The sequence below is a fragment of the Onychostoma macrolepis genome, chromosome 25 (assembly GCF_012432095.1).
Source record: "Onychostoma macrolepis isolate SWU-2019 chromosome 25, ASM1243209v1, whole genome shotgun sequence".
In the NCBI taxonomy this organism is placed as follows: Eukaryota; Metazoa; Chordata; class Actinopteri; order Cypriniformes; family Cyprinidae; genus Onychostoma; species Onychostoma macrolepis.
The window spans coordinates 5,505,885-5,528,376 of NC_081179.1; the positions used below are offsets into that span (position 1 = coordinate 5,505,885).

General features: G+C 38.2%; 1 protein-coding gene across 1 annotated transcript in view; it reads left to right on the forward strand.

The window, feature by feature from the left end:
• nansb (N-acetylneuraminic acid synthase b) overlaps positions 1 to 13,172 on the forward strand; it is a 147,443-nt gene extending 134,271 nt beyond the window's left edge. Inside the window, exons 4-5 of the mRNA XM_058768145.1 lie at positions 12,266 to 12,532; positions 12,627 to 13,172. Coding sequence (XP_058624128.1) covers positions 12,266 to 12,532; positions 12,627 to 12,815 — 456 coding nt within the window. The 3' untranslated portion in view covers positions 12,816 to 13,172. The remainder of the gene's footprint in view (positions 1 to 12,265; positions 12,533 to 12,626) is intronic.
• The last annotated feature ends 9,320 nt before the right edge of the window (positions 13,173 to 22,492 follow it).

Genomic DNA, 22,492 nt, shown 5'->3' on the forward strand with positions numbered 1-22,492 from the left:
TCCTATCTGTGACCGTTGTCGTCAGGCTCCTGCAACCCTGTCACATATGTTTTGGTTCTGCCCAACTCTATATGGATATTGGTCAGAAATATTTGAGACAATGTCTCAAGTAGTTGGGACAGCAATTAAACCTGTGTCTATAACAGCATTGTTTGGTACACTTCCTTTGTCAGTTCGCTGTTCAAAATACATGGCAGATTTTGTGGCTTTTGTGTCCCTCCGGATTTTACTGCATTGGAAGTCATCTGCTCCACCTACTCACTCCTTGTGGATTAATGATGTTTTTCAGTTCATCAAACTGGAAAGAATTAGATATTCGCTGAGGAGTTCTTCCAAGAACTTTTATAAAATTTGGGGTTCTCTCCTTGGATATATGGAAACGTACACTCCCTCCATACTGGAAGATAGTTAATTTTTACATTCTTCTCTACTGTGTGACGGCTCTTGTAATAAGACTTTCAGTTTGTTGTTAAGATAATTGTTTTGGTTGGCACAAGGTTTATTTTTGTTTTGTTTTGGGGGGGTTTGTTTTAATGTGATATGTTTGCCACAGCCATATCACCCTGCAGCCCAAGACCGGTTGCCCATGGAAGCTAAGCAGGGCTGAGCCTGGTCAGTACCTGGAAAACTAGGTAGCTGTTGGTAGAGGTGTTAGTGAGACCAGCAGGGGGTGCTCACCCTGTGGTCTGTGTGGGTCCTAACGCCCCAGTATAGTGACGGGGACACTATACTGACAAATGAGTGCCGTCTTTCGGATGAGACGTTAAACCGAGGTCCTGACTCTCTGTGGTCATTAAAAATCCCATGATACTCATCGTAAAGAGTAGGGGTGTAACCCCGGTGTCCTGGCCAGATTCCCTCCACTGGACCTTATCAATCATGGCCTCCTAATAATCCCCATCCACTTGATTGGCTCTATGACTCTCTCTCCTCTCCACCTGTAGCTGGTGTGTGGTGAGCGCACTGGCGCCGTTGTCCTGTGGCTGCCGTCGCATCATCCAAGTGGATGCTGCACACTGGTGGTGGTTGAGGAGAGACCCCCCACATGATTGTAAAGCGCTTTGGGTGTATAGCAATACACAATAAAAGCGCTATATAAATGCTTCATTCATTCATTCATTCATTCATTCATATGTTTGTATGGTATTCTTGCAGTTTTTAAGTAAAAAGCTGGTCTGTCTCTGAAGTATTGTGCATGCATACGCTATGCGCTCCCATTTAAATCATGAAATATGCCTCAGAATATCATGAGAACATTTTTCCTCGTTTTGTCATACCCGATTAATGATTGAAAACTGTGGTTAACATGTTTTAATAAAACATCTATGATGAATTGTTCATTAATAAATCACAACAACCCCGTGCTATAGGCATTGCCATTCATACCACTGTAAAAAATGTACTGTAGAATTTACAGGATGTTACTGGCAAAAAAGTTGCCAATAAAATCTTGTAAAGATTATGTTAATTGCTGTAAAATGGATTACAGTATAATACTGCAAAGCAAATCACAGTTAATTGCTGTATGTGAAATACAGTAATTTGTAGTATTTTTTACAGTAACATTGAATTAAACTTGTAGTTTATATTACAGCAATATTTTGTAATCTCACGAAAGTACAGTATTTACCTGGCAACAAAAGTTGCCAATAAAATCCTGTAAATACCCCTAAATCCAAGATGATGTTGTAATAATTTAACAATGAAAATGCTGCAAAGAATAATTTTAACAGTAAACTGTAAAATACTGATTTAAATGAATTATCATGAGAACTCTCTTAATACATTTACAAATGAATAAAACCCAAGTCAAAGATGTTGCAAATAAATATTTATTAAAACTGGCAGAAAGACATTGCAAGGCTTTTACTGGTAAAAATAAAAATGTCAGTCTTTCAACAGTTAAAATCTTATCATAAAAATAACATAGCATCACAAAATAACTACGAATACACGTTATATCACAAAAACAATAAGCCATATTCTGAGTATAACATTAACTTTCTATAAAAAAATTAAGGTCAATCAACAGAATTTGTATAATTTTGGTTAAAGGATTAAAATAAAATGCTGGAATCAACATTATACCACAAATTCTGTTGTTTGAGCTTATGTTATATTAAATTTAGAATATTCCTGCAAAAGGCAATTTAATAAATACATACTGAAAGTCCATCAACTTTCTGAGATGAGCACACACATGAGGGTTGTCCCTCTTCTCTGAGACCTTTCCACTTGTTTTGCCTCTATGTATCCGTCTTGTATCCAGTGAGCGTTGTGATTCCAACAAAACATCTGCACATAAAAACAAGCAGAAGCTTTAGAATAAAGTTCAGTATTGAATGAAACTAGCTCAATAAAATAAATGTAAAAATGCCACTTATACAATACAATCAGCATTTACCAGTACTTAAACTAAATAAGTAACCTTTTTCACAAATTAAATTACTCAAATAAAACATGTTACATTTGAAATTAATTCAAGTGTGCAAAAGACGCCTGCTCCCGGGACGCCAGGCTGAAGTTGTAATAAGACTGAAAATCCAGCCGCAAAGTTGAGTTATGAATTCACAACCATGTGACCCTCGAATAGGCCTAGTCAAAAGCCACTGGGTGCACCTGAAATGAATAAATAGAAGCAATAATGTAACTTACAATACAGTATTTCAATATAAAATGTAATATAAATACAAGTTTATCAAATGATTTACAACAGAATTAATAAGAATTAATACATTACCTAATATAATCAGCTTCAGAGAGTCTTGAAGCATCACACATTTCTCTACATCAGCTGCTATTCTTTGCACCTACAAGAAATACTGAAAATGCATTTACATAAATGAGACCAAAATGAACACCCAAAAAGGCATACATTTTAAAATAAACTTTTACATTTGATTAATAAATTCAATTATAACAATACATTGTAGAACTGTACCACCAATCAAATTAAATAATTTATAATGCAAAATTACAACTGTGTTATGACATTAATGTTTTACATTAATTTTTGAAATTACAAATAAGAAACGTTGTAAAAATGCAATGATACTTTTTAAACGTGAAACTAAACCACCATTAGGTGGCAGCAAATAATTTAATGAGTGAGTCAATTGAGTCATTCATTGAACCGATTCGTTCAGAATGCTGAATAACTCCGTAAAAAACACCACTGAGTTTTGCTTTGATCTTTGTTTGGAACGATTTTCGATGGTGAAATAGAACAACATTGTGTATTGTGTATTGTCAATATTATGTATAAAAAGTAAGTAACTTAATGTTAACTAATTGTTTATTGAACTACGTAACATTTGAAATCGTGATAATCCGCAACAGATCGCTTGTTATGCTACTTAACAATATCATGTGTTATAAATAAACTCAACAGTTTGAACATTTACCTCATGTTTCTTCCGTGAGTTTATGTGTGCTGTTAAGGTTATTTGTTTGTTTAATGTAACATTAGCAAAATCAGAATCAGTCTTGCGTTTCGATGCTTCCCTAGTTATTTTTTTTCACTCAAGTTTTAATCATGCTAACTTGTCCAATCGGGCATGTAAAGATGTCTTTCGCTAAAAAATTGCCCCGGACAAGCTTTAATGTCGAGTACAACTACAGTGGCAATAGACACAATTTCTCATTTACATGTTGTTTCTAATTATAGTAAGATATCACGTCAATATGGGACAGTTGAAAACATATAAACAAATGAAATTTCACATATTTTGCTGTTCATCAGTTATTTCGACAGATAGTAGTTACTATGACAATCGTTCGCGCTGGGCATTACGTTAAAAGTTGGGTAAACACTACTTTAAATGCTCTCAATAAGAAATTTAAACTGCCAAAATGAGAAAAGCAGTTTCTCAAAAATCCAGCATTTAGCCTAACTATGCTATGATAGCAATTTCCATCTTACTGCACATACCAAGGCCGCTTGTCTAAATGTGTGATAGCAGGCTATTGTGACATGATATCACTTATACATTAACTTAAATAAATATAAAAGGATATATTTCTTAAGTGAACTTACCAGGAATTATAAATAAAGCCTCTAATCTTCAATCGTTCTGGCACTGCTCCAGTCCGCTGGATTTCAGATTTGAACGATGCGCGTGATAACACCTGCTTCTTGTAAATTAATTACAGTTGACATGGAAATATACAGTTAACAACTGTAAAACATTATTTGACCCATTATGCATTGCGAATTACAGTTACATCTTGTAAAATGTTTAAACAGTAAAATTCTTTAAAATCTTGCTGTAGAAACTACAGCAATTTTTTACAGTGTGCAGGCTACAGCTGAAGTTATTTTACACAACTAATTGAAGCTTCCGGTTTTCGAACGCGGACTGTGAAAAAGGCCTATTTCTGTTCTGTTAGTCAGCTACTGATGCTTAGTGTAAAGCTTGGGTGCCCCTGCTGGCGATCCTGAGTTTAACAAGATTAATTTTACTCTCAACACATTGTAATCCAGTAATACAAAATAAATTGTTACAGGAATTGCCATTGTTCCTGGATCGGACAAAGTTCAAAATTTAAAGGGGGGCCATTTTTATTTGTCTCTTTTAAGTTACTCCAGGTTACACTTACAACCAGATGTGTACATCTAGAGATCCTCAGCAGTATGGATGCTGACTCCTTAATGGCCTTGAAGAGGTTCATCGCCAGAAGAGGGACACCAGCTGAGTTGTTCTCCGACCAGGGAACAAATTTTCGGGGGGGAAAAGAGAGATGCGAGAGGCACTTGCAGAATTGTCCCCAGAATACCAACTCCAGCTTGCCAAACATAAGATACAGTTTCACTTCAACCCACCTGTCGCACCCCACTTCAGCGGAACCTGGGAAAGGGAAATTCACTCTGTGAAAACTGCACTTTACAGAGTAGTAGGCAGTCAAGCTGTCACGGAGGAAGTGCTCCATACTGTTCTCCTGGAAGTAGAAGACATGTTGAATGCTAAACCATTGGGATATATATCCTCCGACCCTAAGGACCTTGATCCGGTGACTCCAAATGTTCTATTGACGGGGCGGTGGGACGGATCCCTGCCCCAGGTAGTTTATCCTAAATCTGAACTTGTGAGCAGGCGCTGCTGGAGACATTCCCAAATTCTAGCTGACCAGTTCTGGTCTAGTTTCATTAATAACTATCTCCCGAGCCTACAGTCCCACCAGAAATGGTATGCCACCCCTGCAGATATAAACCCAGGATCAGTCAAGTCAAGTCACCTTTATTTATATAGCGCTTTTACAATACAGATTGTGTCAAAGCACTTAACAGTATCAAATTGGAGGATAGAGTGTCAGTAATGTATAATGATAAGATTAAACACTCAATTTTCAGTTAAAGGCATTTCATTATTGAATTCAGAGATGTCATTGTCTAGCTCAGTTTAGTTTAAATAGTATCTGTGCAATCAAATCGGCGATAATCGCTAGAAATTAAGTGTCCCCAACTGAGCAAGCCAGAGGCAACAGCGGCAAGGAACCAAAACTCCCTCTGTGACAGAATGGAGAAAAAAAAACCTTGGGAGAAACCAGGCTCAGTCGGGGGGCCAGTTCTCCTCTGACCAGACGAAACCCGCAGTTCAAAAGTTTATATTTCTATTTTAATTTTGTTGCAATTTCTAACAATAGTAGTATTATGTAGTTAGGTATTTTATTATATTTTAGTTATTTTGTTATTTTTGGGTGATATATCTGGGGATATATCTCTGGGGTCATCCGGGCGTCCTGGTCTCCGCCCGACGATCAGGGCGCAGACATCACCTCCCGGCGCCGACCCACCATCTGATGGGACACGGACCGAGAAACAGACTAGGAAAGAAACAGACAAACATTAGCGCAGATGCCATTCAACTTACGATGTAACGAGTACATCGTGTGTTATGGGGAGTGTTCCCGGTTCCGGTTCATCTAATTAATGCAGCCTAACAATCCTTTAACGGATTTCAATAATAGAAGCGTATTAATGTGTTATGTGTAAGCCAGGCTAAAGAGATGGGTCTTTAATCTAGATTTAAACTGACAGAGTGTGTCTGCCTCCCGAACAGTGTTAGGTAGACTGTTCCAGAGTTTGGGTGCTAAATAGGAATAGGATCTGCCGCCCGCAGTCGATTTTGATATTCTAGGTATTATCAAACGGCCAGAGTTTTGAGAACGCAGCGGACGTGGAGGACTATAATGCGATAAGAGCTCGCTCAAGTACTGAGGAGCTAAACCATTCAGGGCTTTATAAGTAATTAACAAGATTTTAAAATCTATCCGATGCTTGATAGGGAGCCAGTGCAGTGTTGACAGAACCGGGCTAATATGGTCATATTTCCTGGTTCTAGTAAGGACTCTAGCTGCTGCATTTTGGACTAACTGTAGTTTGTTGATCAAGCGTGCAGAACAACCACCAATAAAGCATTACAATAGTCTAACCTTGAGGTCATAAACGCATGAATTAACATTTCTGCATTTGACGTTGAGAGCATTGGTCGCAATTTAGATATGCTTTTGAGATGAAAAATGCAGTTTTACAGATGCTAGAAACATGGCTTTCAAATGACAGATTGCTATCGAACAGCACACCTAGGTTCCTGACTGATGAAGAAGAATTGACAGAGCAGCCGTCAAGTGTTAGATAATGTTCTAGGTTACATGTGGGGTTTTAGGTCCGATAATTAACACCTCTGTTTTTCAGAATTTAGCAGTAAAAATTACTCGTCATCCAGTTTTTATATCGACTATGCATTCCGTTAGTTTCTCAATTTGGTGTGTTTCACCGGGCCGCGAAGAAATATAGAGCTGAGTATCATCAGCATAACAGTGAAAGCTAACACCATGTCTCCTGATAATATCTCCCAAGGGTAACATATAGAGCGTGGAAAGTAACGGCCCTAGTACTGAGCCTTGAGGTACTCCATACTGCACTTGTGATCGATATGATACCTCTTCATTCACTGCTACGAACTGATGGCGGTCAGATAAGTACGATTTGAACCATGCTAAGGCACTTCCACTAATGCCAACAAAGTTTTGTAGTCTATTCAAAAGAATGTTGTGGTCGATAGTGTCGAACACTGTATTGAATAAATACCGGGGGTTATGTTTGTTTTCTTCTAGAAGAGACGAAAAGTAATCAGATCTAGCAGTTTTTAATGCTTTTCTGTAGGATAGGGTACTTTCCCGCCAAGCTAAACGAAATACCTCTAATTTAGTTTTCCTCCAGCTGCGCTCCATTTTCCGGGCTGCTCTCTTTAGGGCGCGAGTGTGCTTATTATACCACGGTGTTGGACTCTTATCCTTAATCTTCCTTAAGCGTAAAGGAGCAACCGCATCTAAAGTGCTAGAAAAGAGAGAGTCCATAGTTCCTGTTACATCATCAAGTTGTTCTGAGCTATTGGATATGCTGAGGAACTGAGATAAGTCAGGAAGATTATTTATAAAGCAGTCTTTTGTGGTAGATGTAATGGTTCTACCATATTTGTAACAAGAAGTTGGCTTTACAGCTTTAGCTATATGGAATATACAGGAGACTAGATAATGATCTGAGATATCATCGCTCTGCTGCAAAATTTCAATGCCACTGACATCAATTCCATGTGACAGTATTAAATCTAGAGTATGATTTCGACAATGAGTAGGTCCTGACACGTGTTGTTTAACACCAATTGAGTTTAGAATGTCTATAAATCAGTGGTACAGATGATTGATCAACTGTTCATTAAATACCCTCAATTCGGCAATTGGTCTGGTTCCTGTGTCCTGACCGACACCCGGGAGTGATTACCACACAAATAAGAGTCAGCAATAGAACTTATATACAGTCATTCTAAGTCTCCCCAACAAGCTTATATATATATTTTTTTTTTTCTGTACATCCATGAAACATGAAATAGTAAGTTCTGTGTCACCAAGCCACATCCCAGCATAAATGCTTCCGATAAAATATTTATTTAAGCATCAACATTCACAAACCACTGTTATTTTTTAACAGAAAAGCAAGCAGGCTGCTGCGTGCATGGTTTGGCATGGCAGAATGCGACCAAAGAGCGCTCCCTTTATAATCACACAATGAACAATGGAGAGGAGGGAGAACTTTGAAACTGCCTGCACTAAAGAGCGCCATCTTTTCACACCTAGACTGAAAACAACTGGAGTACCAACAATTTTCACTCAGAAATTGCTTGTAAATTCCACAAGTAATTACAAGTAATATTAAATTAAACATGAATTTTGAAATAATACATACTTTCGTTATCATTGATTTATTTTCATGAAAAAATTTTTAAAAAAAACTCTTGTAACACCGGCTTGTACTGTCACCTGTCACCACTCAAAAGTTTTAGATGCGAAAACATTGAACTCCTTACCACGCAAGGTTTCAAAGTTCCTTAAAGGGGTGGTAGACTGATTTTTTTCTAGGCTGATTGTGTTTATGGGGTGCAGTCTAAAGGCCTTTTCACGATGAACTCGAAAATTGGCGCAAATGTTCGGCGCAATGACGCTTTTTAATCGAAACAGTAGATCCCTAATGGGGCTATTCACACCAGGCGTGATCATTCGCGGCGTGAAAAAGCGAAGATTTTTTTTCATCCTGTGTGTCGATTTTTTCCCCTGTTGCTCCACAATGAAATGGGCCATCCAATGAGATTTGAGCTAAGATCACGTGCCCAGAGCAGCTGCTGTTGCACAAAAAGGTGAGGGTGGTGGCACTGTTTCGAAAACCAGTGTACACTTAAGATCAGGATTCTACGGAGCCCGGGAAGTCACCTGTAGGAGAAATCTTACTATTTATAGCTTTATTATTATTATTATTATTACTATTTGTCCTCTTCCTGATTCCCCAACTACCCCCTGTCTCGGATGAATAAATTTATTATCGTTATTGTTGCTACTATTACTAATAACTATTTAATACAATTATTATTGATATTTGTCATCCTCCTCACCCTCCAACTTTCCCCTCATTTCTGATTAATTGAGTTAATTACTATTATTATTATTACTGTTATTATTTATTTATTGATATTGTTGCTGCTACTATTACTATTATTAATTATCACCTTCCTCATCCTCCATCCTCTAATTTTTGTTATTAATGCTATTATTATTATTATTATTACCGTTATCATTACTATTATGTTTTTACTTTCCTTTATTTATATACTTCCACCCCCAACACTTACACAAGCACACACACACACACACTCACTCACTCACTCAATAAAACAATATACAATCTGATTCGTTAACATGTAATAATAATAATAATTCCTTACATTTATATAGCGCTTTTCTAGGCACTCAAAGCGCTTTACATTGTTGGGGGGGTTCTCCTCATCCACCACCAGTGTGCAGCATCCACCTGGATGATGCGACGGCAGCCATAGTGCGCCAGAACGCCCACCACACACCAGTACTGGTGGAGAGGAGACAGAGTGATGAAGCCAATCAGCAGATTTGGGGATTGTTAGGAGGCCATGATGGTCAGAGGCCAATGGGCAAATTTGGCCAGGATGCCAAGGTCACACCTCTACTCTTTTCGAAAGACATCCTGGGATTTTTAATGACCACAGAGAGTCAGGACCTCAGTTTAACGTCTCATCCGAAGGACGGCGCTTTTTACAGTATAGTGTCCCCATCACTATACTGGGGCACTAGGACCCACACAGACCACAGGGTGAGCACCCCCTGCTGGCCTCACTAGCACCTCTTCCAGCAGCAACCTAGTTTTCCCAGGAGGTCTCCCATCCAGGTACTGACCAGGCTCAACCCTGCTTAGCTTCAGTGAGTAACCAGTCTTGGGCTACAGGGTGACATGGCTGCCATGTAGGCTACTTAGGAGCTTGCTGCATGAATCCGTGAGTACAGTTTACAAACCCGTGGGAACGGATTATGAATCTGTGGGTACAGATTCAAAAACCGAGGGTACGGTTTACAAAATCTGAGCGCACGGATTGGAAATTCGTGGGTACGGTTTATTAATCCGTGGGCACGATTTGTTAAACCGAGGGAACAGTTTAAGAATTCGTGAGTACGGTTTATAAACTGAGGGAACGGATTGCAAAACCGTCGGCACGGATTGTTTTTTTTTTTCTCCTACAGGTGACTTCCCGGGCTCCGTAGGATTCTGAGAGAGAAGAGAGTGGATGCTGAGTACTTGTTATCGTTGGTATTTGAGAACATATTTATTCTCGCATGTTCTTTATACAGAATAACATTTCTATTAATTCTCCACTGAATTATGCGATCTGAAGAACCGTTTTATTCCACGAGCGCGAGTGTTGTGTCAGAGCACATCACTTGACCTGTCAATCATGTAATCATATCTCTTGCCCTTCCATATATAAAAAATAATAATTTTGAAACATTTTTCTACACATGAAATATGAAACAGAAATATATGATTGTGACGATATATTTTCTGTATATGTTTTTATGCAGCTGGTATTTTTATAACAATAAAGGATGTTAATGACAAATGACAAGCAGGTAGTGTTCAGTCCATTAAAATATACAAAGAGTTCATGTCTGCCTATTATAGAAGCAAAATCCATTTTAGATCACAATCAGAAGTTATTACAAGCACTCGGTGATGGCTTAAAGTGGGGATTGAGCAAAAACATTAATAATTATATACATTTTGAAATGTAGCTTGATGCTAATTGTACCTCTAATTATATTTTCAGATGTATTCTTATAAGCATTATGGATAGTTTGTGTTTCTGATGAAGAACCAAAAGTTATTTATCTAAATTGCTGTATATTGAGCAGTGGACAATGTAGCCATATATGAGAAACATAGGCTAAATGAGGAAAAAATGCATCGCTGGTCAGCGCCACCTAGCGTGAAGGCGTGAATTAGAAGGCGATCAATCGTTTCGTGCTCGGTGTGAAAGCAACGTTCGTCTGCGATTCGCCTCGCTTTTTCACGCACAGTGTGAAATGGACTTAACGTGTTAATGTTCCGATTTTAAAACAATGCATTATTTTTCACATAATTTACTTTTATTCTACACCACTCTGTCAAAGTCCCTTTCAAGGAAAGTCTGTTCACTCGGCGGTCATATTTGCAACGCCTCCAGGCAGCTCAAGCAAGACCAATCCTGAAATCTCAAAAGCTGCTTTTCCAATATCGGGCCGAACGGTTCTAAGAACTGTCAGGTACAGTTCCAGTTGTATTTCCACGTGAGCCTGGTACAGCGTGGCACGATTACAAACCATTCTCGGCTCGGAATTCTCGACACGGTTAGACAACTCTGCTGAGCCGTGCTGGTAGAGTGCATGTGCGTGACATCGCCACTCAGGATCTGTCACTTGTCTGTTGCCTGGGGTGTATTCCAAAAAGCAGGTTATGTGACATACCCGGATATGTTTGATGATAAGGGAGCGGAAAACCTCAGCTTTCGGTTCCAAAATCGGAGGTCACTTATAGCAACTTGCTCTCTGCTCTCAACTTGCTCCCCAGAGCAGGTTATGTTCCAGGGTTAGTTCACTTCAGAACTATCTGACGAGCCTTCAGTGGGCGTGACAGATAGTGCACAACATTATATAATATTACAATATGTAATATATATATATATATATATATATATATATATATATATATATATACACACATGCATACATACATATATATATATATATATATATATACACAGGTATATATATTTGGATCATATGCTAATGATAAAACGCTAATAAGTAATAAATAAGGTAATATATTATTCTAATATTGTTATTATATTTATTTTATTGGCATATATAACAGTTGTCTGTACAAATGATAAAACACTATGACAAGGTAATGTTTAATTTTTTATATTATATATATTTATTACATTTTATATTATCTTCTCACACATGGATCAGCATTTTCTGTAATGTATTTCTATAATAAAAATGCATATCTGATATGACTTAATATATAATTAGCATCAAACGAATAATATAATTCATATTCTCAAGGATTAAAGATTAAACGGAGGAAAAAAATGATTGCACAACCATCAATTAGGTGGCGATATGCACTAAGCATGTAAACGACTATTGAACAAAAGAAGAAGAAAGAAACAGCATGGTGCGCTTTTTCTTAGCGTCCGTTTTCATAGTGACTCATCGATTCGTCGCTCTGTTGAGAATGTCTTGAGTCTTAACCAAAAAACTATGGCTAAAAAACTATGGCTAAAAAAACATGGTCTTGATAGCAAGAATTATAGGTACTTAATAATTAAAGTGGAATCTTTCTATTTCCCTTTACCTAAATCAGGAGCTCCAGAAGGAGTTTCCAGACATTCCCATAGGATACTCTGGACATGAGACGGGCATCCATGTGTCTGTGGCTGCTGTGGCACTCGGGGCAAAGGTCCTGGAGCGTCATGTGACCCTGGATAAGAGCTGGAAAGGCAGTGACCATGCAGCATCACTGGAGCCGGCCGAGTTGGCGGAGCTGGTGAAAGCCATCAGGACGGTTGAGATGGCAATGGGCTCGCCAATCAAACAGATGCTGCCCTGTGAGGCTTCCTGTCACAGCAAGGTCAGACACAACGCTCATTTGGACAGATACAGCAATAGGTGGCTTTTGAAGAGATCAAATGTATTTAAATGCATCACTGTTTATGTCTTTACAGTTGGGTAAGTCGGTAGTGGCCCGTAAACCATTGCAGAAGGGTGAGATGTTAACTCTCGACATGCTAACAGTAAAAGTGGCCGAACCGCATGGTGTGAGACCAGAGAACATCTTCAAACTGGTTGGCAAGAAAATCCCGGTGGACCTGGAAAAAGATGCCACCATCACTGATGCCATGATAAAAGGCTGATGATTATACACTCCGTAACCAAAGGAGAAATTAAGGGGTCTTATCATACTATTATTAATAACATTAACAGTATATAATAATATAGACTATATAAAATCAGCCATTATTAAATTACTTTCAATGAGGGGGTGATATATTCTTAGGCTATTGTTTGACATCAGAAATATGTAAAGATGAGGTCTTGTATATTATAGGCTACAACTACTATATTACCATTGTAATTGTGGAGAATGAAGACTTTGTCAAGTAAAATCTCTCTTTCAGTGAATTTCATTTTAACGAAAAATCTTCTTAATGAAACTGATCATTTAATGTGTAGGCTATGAAACTATGGGTTTATTGTATATTGGTGCAATGGAAAACATCCCTAAGACACTTATGTTATTTTGTTTTTTGTTTTACACAAAATAAATGTATGTGTGACAACAAACACCAGAGTTCTTCTAATTAACCAGATACAGTTGCTGTTTATACTCATATATCACCATTTGTGGACTCTTGAGAAAACAAACAACGAAGAAAGTAACTTTTCTAGTCAACTGCAACTGCTTGGTATAATAATTCACTTCGTACAAGCATTATACGGTGGTGACACCTGCCGGGCAAAACTATGTAAATGCAGTGAGAACACAGACCAAACGTGCATATACTACCTCTCAAAATCCAGGGCCGTGCACAGGTGGGTGGCCCGGTGGCTAGATCCACTGCCCTTCTGCCCTCATCGGCTGAGGTGCCCCTCTCACCAAACCCTCACCCCGCTATCTATCACCCCAGCTCAAAGCGTTCGTGTACCGCTCCGCTACAGGTCCACTCCGCGGCATTCATCTGGGTGCCGCTCTCTGGAGACGACAGTTCTTCCCGAAGGTAGTTGCGTTAACAGGTAGATTCATTGCAAGCCACATTGCAGTCAGTGGTTGATCTGCTGAATTAGTATTTGGTAGTTTGTTTTTGTATTTCTGTCGGTAATGATTTGCTCTGGTCTTCGAAAAGTCGTAACAACTTGTACAGAATATCCACGTTCTTAGAATGTCTAATCAAATTATTGTACCCGTTCAGATCTAATATAAAATAACACTAAATTTGCTGTTGTTGGCACACCTTGTAGAAAAACAAACAAACAATGCCAAATGCCTATAATATAAATTTATGCTGTATAATATTAAATTAAATGGCTAATACTTATACTTCCATTGAAGATGAGGCAGAGGCAGGCTCAGAGAGTGAGGGAGAGCCCACTCTATCAAAACATCTACAATAAAGTCTGAAATTATTACAGTGCTGTCTTCTGTTTTAATTGTACACTACCAGTCAAACGTTTTCGAACAGTAAGATTTTTAATGTTTTTTAAAGACGTCTCTTCTGCTCACCAAGCCTGCATTTATTTGATCCAAAGTACAGCAAAAACAGTAACATTCTGAAATATTTTTTATTATTTAATTGTATTTAATATTCTATTTGAATATATTTTCAAATGTAATTTATTCCTGTGATTTCAAAACTGAATTACTCCAGTCACATGATCATTCAGAAATCAATCTTATTTGCTCAAAAACTTTCATTATTATTATGTTGAAAACAGCTGAGTAAAATTGTTTTCAGGTTTCTTTGATGAATAGAAAGAACAGCATTTATCTGAAATAGAAATCTTTTTTAACATTATAAATTCTTTTTTTTTTTTCATTATAAAGTATTTATCATCACTTTTGATTTAGCAAGCATCCTTGCTAAATAATATGATTAATTTCTATAATTTATTTCCAATAGATTTATACTGAATGGTTATAGTGTATAAATGCTGATCTTTGTATATTTCTGTTTATCAAAGAATCCTGAAAAAAAAAATGTTTTAAATATTGATAATAATAATAATAATAATAATAATAATAAATGTTTCTTGAGCAGGAAATCAGAATATTAGAATGCTTTCTGAAGGATCATGTGACACTGAAGAGTAATGATGATGCTGCAAATTTAGCTTTGATCACCGGAATAAATTTCATTTTAAAATATATTCAAATAGAAATCAGTTATTTTTGCTGTACTTTGCATCAAATAAATGCAGGCTTGGTGAGCAGAAGAGGCTTCTTTAAAAAACATTAAAAATCACAAAAAAACTTTTGACTGGTAGTGTATATTTGTAACAACTTGATAATTTGTATTAACAAGCACCCACCCCCTTAGTGCCCCTTTTTTTGGTTTGGGCCACTGCCCCTCAAAATGTTTGTGCACGGCCCTGTCAAAAACCAAATGTTGTAGTGTATTCCATCGAATATAATCAAAATAATAAATAAGGGGTTCAATAATTTTTTCCCAGAACTGGAAAAAAGAGATGTCGACAAAGGTGGCTGTTGTTGTAAAAGCTGATCATGCAACGGCTGCTGCTTCTCACACTGGTAGGTAGACAGAATGGCCAATAAACAAAGTAAGATTATAAACTAACTAATTATATTATATAGCGAGGGGGAGCTGGACGTCAAACTCGGAGACCGTCAACGTTACACTTTTTTGTTCAGTCAAAAAAAAAAAAAACGTTTAAAAAAAAAATCTAATTATTTATGTAGGTTTTGTTATAATTTTTGGTGATTTTTTTATTTTATTTTCCTTAAATTTCAGATTTTTTAATGAAAATTAGCATATTTGCATACATTTTTCACCAAAAAAAACAAACAAAGACACAGTTTCTACTTTAAACATCATTATCCATCAGGAACTAGGTCACTGAGTGTCTCTGAGGCCATCTGGCTGGGAAAAATGATAAAAAACTGAATTTATAGTTTCAGCCACTAGATGGGCCTATTGAACCCTATGGAGATTCTGGAGCTCAAAATGTGAAATCTTTAAAACTACACCAATTTGAGGCTTCATTTAGCTTTCAGATTTATATCAAGGCTTTCAGATATATATAAAAACATTTAAAAATGTATATTTTGTATACTGTATTTTAATCTTTGTCTCCCATAATATTCTGTAGCATTAAGCTAACAATTTATCAAGGTTTATGCTGGTAATGGGCGGATTAAAATTAGGGAAAAGTGAATTTCACACTCATTTCAAAAATAATTTGGCACTCATAAAACATTTAGCTTACTGCTATATTAGCGATTGAACTCCTCAAAATGCAACAAATGAACAAATGCAACAAATGAAATTCCTCTAATTTACACACAGTGATCATGTCAAGAAACCAGTCTCCTATAAATGCACTACAAAGACTTCTGCACGATTTTCCACGTTTCAGAGTGTGACCACAAGATAGCAGCCAGTCACTGTTATTTGTCATTTTGATTCCCTGATCAGTGAGACCTGTCAGGTTATTGATCTCTGGCTTTCCAGTGAAGGGAGTTCATTTTGAACCTTATTCATGCAACCTGGTCGGAAAGTGCAAAAATAATTCTGTTCAAAATGGGTAACTCTTCTGTCGATTTATAGTTTCTTGTATCAATTCTCTTCAGCCTGTCTATTTGTGCTACCCGCGCTCAGATTGTGCTACCTCCCATTAAAAAGATAGGTAGCACAAATCGATAGCGAAAAATGCCATAGCCTACCTATCAGATTATGCTACCATCATCTTTTTCCTCTCATTATAACAAAGTGTAGATGCGATGAAAATAAGAGATTAATTTTGCAGTGTAGAGAGATAATTAACGGAGATTGCAATGTACTGTGACAGCTTTTAGTGATTATAGTGGGAGCGCTCTTTTCACACATTCTAGGCTGTATAATACGGTCTAACTGTCTCAGAACAGAGATATTCACCCCGGTAAAGAAAGTATTGTGTTTCAAGTCATAATTTTATTTGTCTTGATGATGTTTCAAAACGACTTGCTTGTGTGCTTTTCCTAGACACGAACTGCCGCGCACTCATATAAATCCACAAATGCAATGACTGGAGATTTTCGCTTAATAATAGGCTAACAGTTAACTTAGATTACATTTTCGATTTGTTTCCCTGCAAACCCTGCCGTATGCCTTCAGAACACTTGGAATATGAAATGAGTTGCATGGGATAACCTAATTTTATGTTTGTAAAAAGAATGAAAAAATTTACAATTTATTAAATGGACAAGTACAAGCATTTTTTTTTTCTTTTGTTATCCGAAAGCAAACAAACAAAAAAATAATAATAATAAGATAGCTTAATATGGCTTTATAACAGCATCAGGTTGACTTATTACTGGTTGTGAAGGGATAAATAAACTATAAACTATGAGAGCGAGTGAGCAAAATAAGGGTTAGGCATAAAAGAGCACATAGTTATTCTGTTGGGGCCCCATACCTGGAATTTTCTTAGGGCCCCCAAATCACTAAGTCCGCCCCTGCCTGAACAGTGTCTATGTCGAGCTGCTCACCGGAAATTCTCCCAAGTCTTTAGATGGTCACCGCAGCCCTAAAGGCCTACACTTAATTTGCATTTGCAGCTGTAGGCCCACTGGTTGAATACATTTTATTTTATCTTTTTTTTTTTTTCTTTTTTTTTTTGCAGTCCGTGCATTTATTTTAATGAAGTTGTATCAAATAAACAAAATCTCCAGTCTTTCACATGCATCTTAAAGATTGTGTTTAATTGTGAATGTGAAGTGGAGGTTGTCAGGCCTATGTTTGTGTTGTGTTTTCTGTCCTTGTGCTCCCCATGTCCTAGTTTTTCCTCTTGTTTGCCCATATTTGGTTTTGTTCCTTTTCCTGTTCTCGTTTAGTTAATTTAGTCCCACCTGTTTCAGTTCTCCCTGGGTATGTTCCCTGATTAGTTCATTATGTTCTATTCTATTCTATTCCACCTGTGTTTATTAATTACCTAGTGTACTTAAGCCCTGTGTTTCCTTGTCTTCAGCGTCTGGTATTATACGTCATCCTTGTCTGTGTTTGGTGTTACATGTTCATGTCCCTGTCTGCCCTGTGTTTATCCTTGGTTGGATTATTCTTATTACATTTGTTGGAGTTTATCTCACGTTTCCTCATTCCATGTCATAGCATCTCCCACTATGGTTTTTGAAAGAATATTGGTTGTAGTTTTAAACATACAGAGATTCAAAAATGTTAAGCACCCTTTTTTTTTTTTTTCTGGCTTTTTCAGGTAAATTGGGACACTGCATCTGGTAAAGTAGGACACACATTTTTAGCTAGCCTGCTAAAAAAATACTATTTCCTACAGAAGGACATTGTACAAATAATCTTTTGCAATAGAAAACCTTAAGAATTTAAAAGAATAACTTCATAAAAATATAGACATACTAGTGGATTGTACTATTTACTGTGAACTCATAACCACCTAACGCTTATTGATTTAAAACACTTCAACAGAAGCATAAATTTAAATAATTATTAAAGCACTCCAATAGAAGTACAAATGTAAACATTTAAAACACTCCAACAGAAAGTGATTCAAAAAACATTTGAATCACTTAAACCGAAATAAAGTGTAGTGTAAAAATGCTTCGATTTCATCTATGATGTGCCTGCTCCTGTGTGTGTGTAGGCCTACTGTAAGGTTCCACTCGCCAGCCCAAAAAGCAGAATCCAGCGGCCTGGTCGAAGGTTTAATGCATGTTCGGTCTTTTACTTGCGCTTCTGAATTTATCAGGATTTAGTTTCAATTTTAGTCTTGCTCCGTGTTCAATCTGACTCCAATTTCAAGTGATCATTACGTTTAGGCAATATTCTTAATTAAAAACTGATCACAAATATTGATGATTAATTTAGATATTTGATTATTCTGAAAATCCCATACTTTCAATTCTTCATTCATTAGGGACCAGGTATCGCACAGGAATTACACTTCGGACAATTTTAGTGAATCCACGGACACAAACTCGTCAGTTCTAAACTTACTCAGAGTGTCAACTCATTTCTTATTTACTGAGAACTCTGAAAACTCTTTTCTTCATTGATAACATAACATGCACACGGAGTGAAACATTAAGCGCATACAGCTCCAGTTACTCATGTAACCTCGGTTCCCTGAGATAAGGGAACGAGCGTTGCGTCGTCATTGACGACTGCTTTGGGGAAACTCTTGTTTACTCTGTTACTGAAGCCAGAATGTCTTGAGCGCCCCAGGGCATCTTGCTATATAAGTCAGCCCAGAGCGCCATTTCATCAGAATCAACGACTGAAGCAACAGCCATCGATTTGCGTGCAGCTACAGCACGGCCAGTTACGCAAATAAAAAAAAATCTAAACTTACTCAGAGGGTGCAGAGTGGTTATAATACCTTTAAGTGAGCTGTGCCTGCATACTCATAACAAAAAGTGTATTTTTTCCTATAACCACGAGAGCTACACTGTGTTAAGCGAGTGACAGTCAGAAATCCAAAGTCCCTCATGGTGTTCCCCTTGGTTCATCCATTGGTGCTTTGATATGATCTGTCCTGAACGCAGATTTGCAGAAATACCACTACACATTAATCTACTTGAAAAATTATTTCTGAAGAGATCAAAATAAGTAAAATATAACATTTTATTATCGTTCAGGTAAATATGTATTATGTCAATTGCATGGCCAGTTCAAAGATGTCAAATCATATCAATACAAAACATCAAATTCTCAAAGATTAATCTAAGAGTAAAAGATGCATACCAGACCTTAGAAAATACATAGTATGGAGTGTAGAGACACACCACACTATGGGCTTATTCTGGCTACAGAACCGCAATGATTGATTTGCAACTTTCCCTTAAATACTACCAGAACAAAAGGGCCATAAACATTTATTCTCTGCCCCAAAACAGATTACACATGTGTATGGGGATGAGAAGCCTCCTGTAGGAGCTGTTCTCGCGCACCCAAATGGTCACACCTGGTGTAGAGCAATGTTTATCAGATTTTGAAAGGAGACCGTCCACAACAGAAGTACAGAGTTAACTTAAGTTTTCAATATTTCTCATAATACAAGTGACTACTGTGAAATTGAGACCATTTTACCAATCGTACAGAAATCTTTAAAATTATACCAAACATGAAAGGAAAAAAAACATTCACAAGATATAACACTTGTGGCATATGGATATTCTTGCTTTTGGGGAAGAAGAGTGAGGGGGGAGAGTCAGAGGCAGGGAGGAGGCAGAGAGGAGAGGGAGGAAGGGGGTCGGAAAAGATCAAGGAGATAAGTTTGGTCAGGGTGGTGTTGTTTGCTTTCTTTGGAGATCGCTTCTCCAGATCAGTTTTATTGTTCTATTGCATGGCATCTGTTTTGCAAGAGTTACTGATTTTTGGCCTCATGAGAAATTAATTTCAAAAGGAAATAAATTCACTCCTTTCAGCCTACTGTAAGTGTTTTTATCCAACTGTGTGCTCAAGTGTGTGTGTGTGTGTGTGTGTGTGTGTAACACATGCTTTCATATTTGTGTGTTTGTAGTATGGGTGAGAGCAGGCATGTGTTTGTTTACATGCACTTTTTACACACAAAAACTTAATATTCACTTTTTTTTTCTTTACTTGTCTTATGCCTACAGTTTGTGACATTTTTTGTAAAATAAAACAATTTGTTACATTGAGCAATTTATTATGTTTTTAATTTATATGATGTCCCACACATATGGGCTGAATGCTACCAATTTATCTAACATGTTCAGGTAAATTAAGCTTATTTGTCCCACTTTAGCTGATGTCCCACTTTTTCTGACTTCACCCCATAATAAAATATGTAGGCTAGACTATAATGTAGCCAATTATTCTGGATATTGCAGAACCACCCTACAGAAGGCTTGACCCCTCCTGAAGGATGTCAAAACAAAATGATGAGGAGAGAAAATCTTTAATATGATGCTTTAGCCTTATATATTTGAAGATAAGGGACATTTCTAATTTGAATCGCAATTTGGTCACCCCTGAAATTGGTCATTCCATTGACATTACCTTGAATTAAGCTATAAAATTGCTCTCGTTCAGAGACCTGCACATGGACGGAGAAAGAATGTTTAAATGTTTAAAATACATATGGTTTGGTGATGCATATGGTTGAAATGCATATGGTAATAAAAAGATTTGCCTCTGTTATATAACATTTGCCTCTTATCTGTTATATAACATTAATAATATGCTGAGACGAGTGTAGTGTCAACTCATTTCTTATTTACTGAGGACTCTGAAAACTCTTTCCTTCATTGATAACATAACATGCACACGGAGTGATCTTGAGCGCCCCCTAGTGCGCTGATACATTAAGCGCATACAGCTCCAGTTACTCATGTAACCTCGGTTCCCTGAGATAAGGGAACGAGCATTGCGTCGTCATTGACGACTGCTTTGGGGAAACTCCTGTTTACTCTGTTACTGAAGCCATAACGTCTTGAGCACCCCAGGGCGTCTTGCTATATAAGTCAGGCCAGAGCGCCATTTCATCAGAATCAACGACTGAAGCGACAGCCATCGATTTGCGTGCAGCTACAGCACGGCCAGTTACGCAACGCTCGTTCCCTTATCTCAGGGAACAGAGCTTACGTGAGTAACCGGAGTGTTCCCTATTGAAAGGTAACTTCTGTTGCGTCGTCATTGACGACTGCTTTGGCGAACACATTCAGTAACGCCGTGCTATAAGTAGAAGCAGAACTAAGTCTGCTCCACAAGCTCAGCTCAGGCACTCTCAGTGTGGGCCCCGTGAGTCTGAGCTATAAGAGACCCGAGTGGAATCTGGGGTCTGCTTATTATAAGCCAGGGCAGGGACATCCAAACTGTAGAATCTAATAAAAGTAGACAGCGACGACCAGCCGGAGGCCGCACAGATCTTCCCAATAGAGATTCCACTGGACCAGGCCCAGGAGGAGGCCATTCCTCTTGTTGAGTGGGCCCTCACACCTATAGGGCACTGTACGCCCGCTGAGGCATAGGCTAGAGTGATAGCCTCTACTATCCAATGAGATAGCCTTTGCTTTGTGACCGGCAGCCCTTTAGAGCGGCCTCCAAAGCACACAAAGAGCTGTTCTGACTGTCTAAATGACATAGAACGCTCAAAGTATACTCGCATTGCTCGAACTGGGCATAGCAAGTTAGGCCCCAGATCACCATCTGTTGCAGGGAGGGCTAGAAGGGAGATAACCTGGGCTCTGAACGGAGTTGTGAGCACATTCGGTACATAGCCACTGTGCGGCTGAAGAACGACCTTACAGTCGTTGGGTCCGAACTCAAGACAGGAAGCACCGACAGACAGGGCTTGCAAGTCACCCACTCGCTTGACGGACGCTAGGGCCAAAAGCAGAGCAGATTTGAGTGTCATGACCCTTAAGCCAGCTGTTTGAAGCAGCTCAAAGGGAGGATCCTTGAGGGCCCCGAGGACTATAGATAAATCTCAGGTCGGTACAGTCTTAGGGCGAGGAGTATTTAACCGCCGAGCACCTCTAAGGAACCTAACAACCAACTCATTTCTGCCAATAGTCCGGCCAGCCTCGGGAGAATGATTCGCCGCGATGGCTGCCTTATAGACCTTGAGCGTGGAAGGGGTGCGTCCCTTGTCCAGCAGCTCTTGTAGAAAGATTAGCACGTGGGACATGTCACATGAAATCGGATCCTGATTATGTGCTGAACACCAGTCACTGAAGACTGACCACTTAAGGGCATAGAGGTGCCGTGTAGACGGAGCTCTGGCCTCTAAAATGGTATTAGTGTCTCTCGTTGGGAGTCGATCAGACTCCCGTCGAGCGGCCAGACGTGAAGGCTCCACAGTTCCGGCTGGGGATGCCAAATCT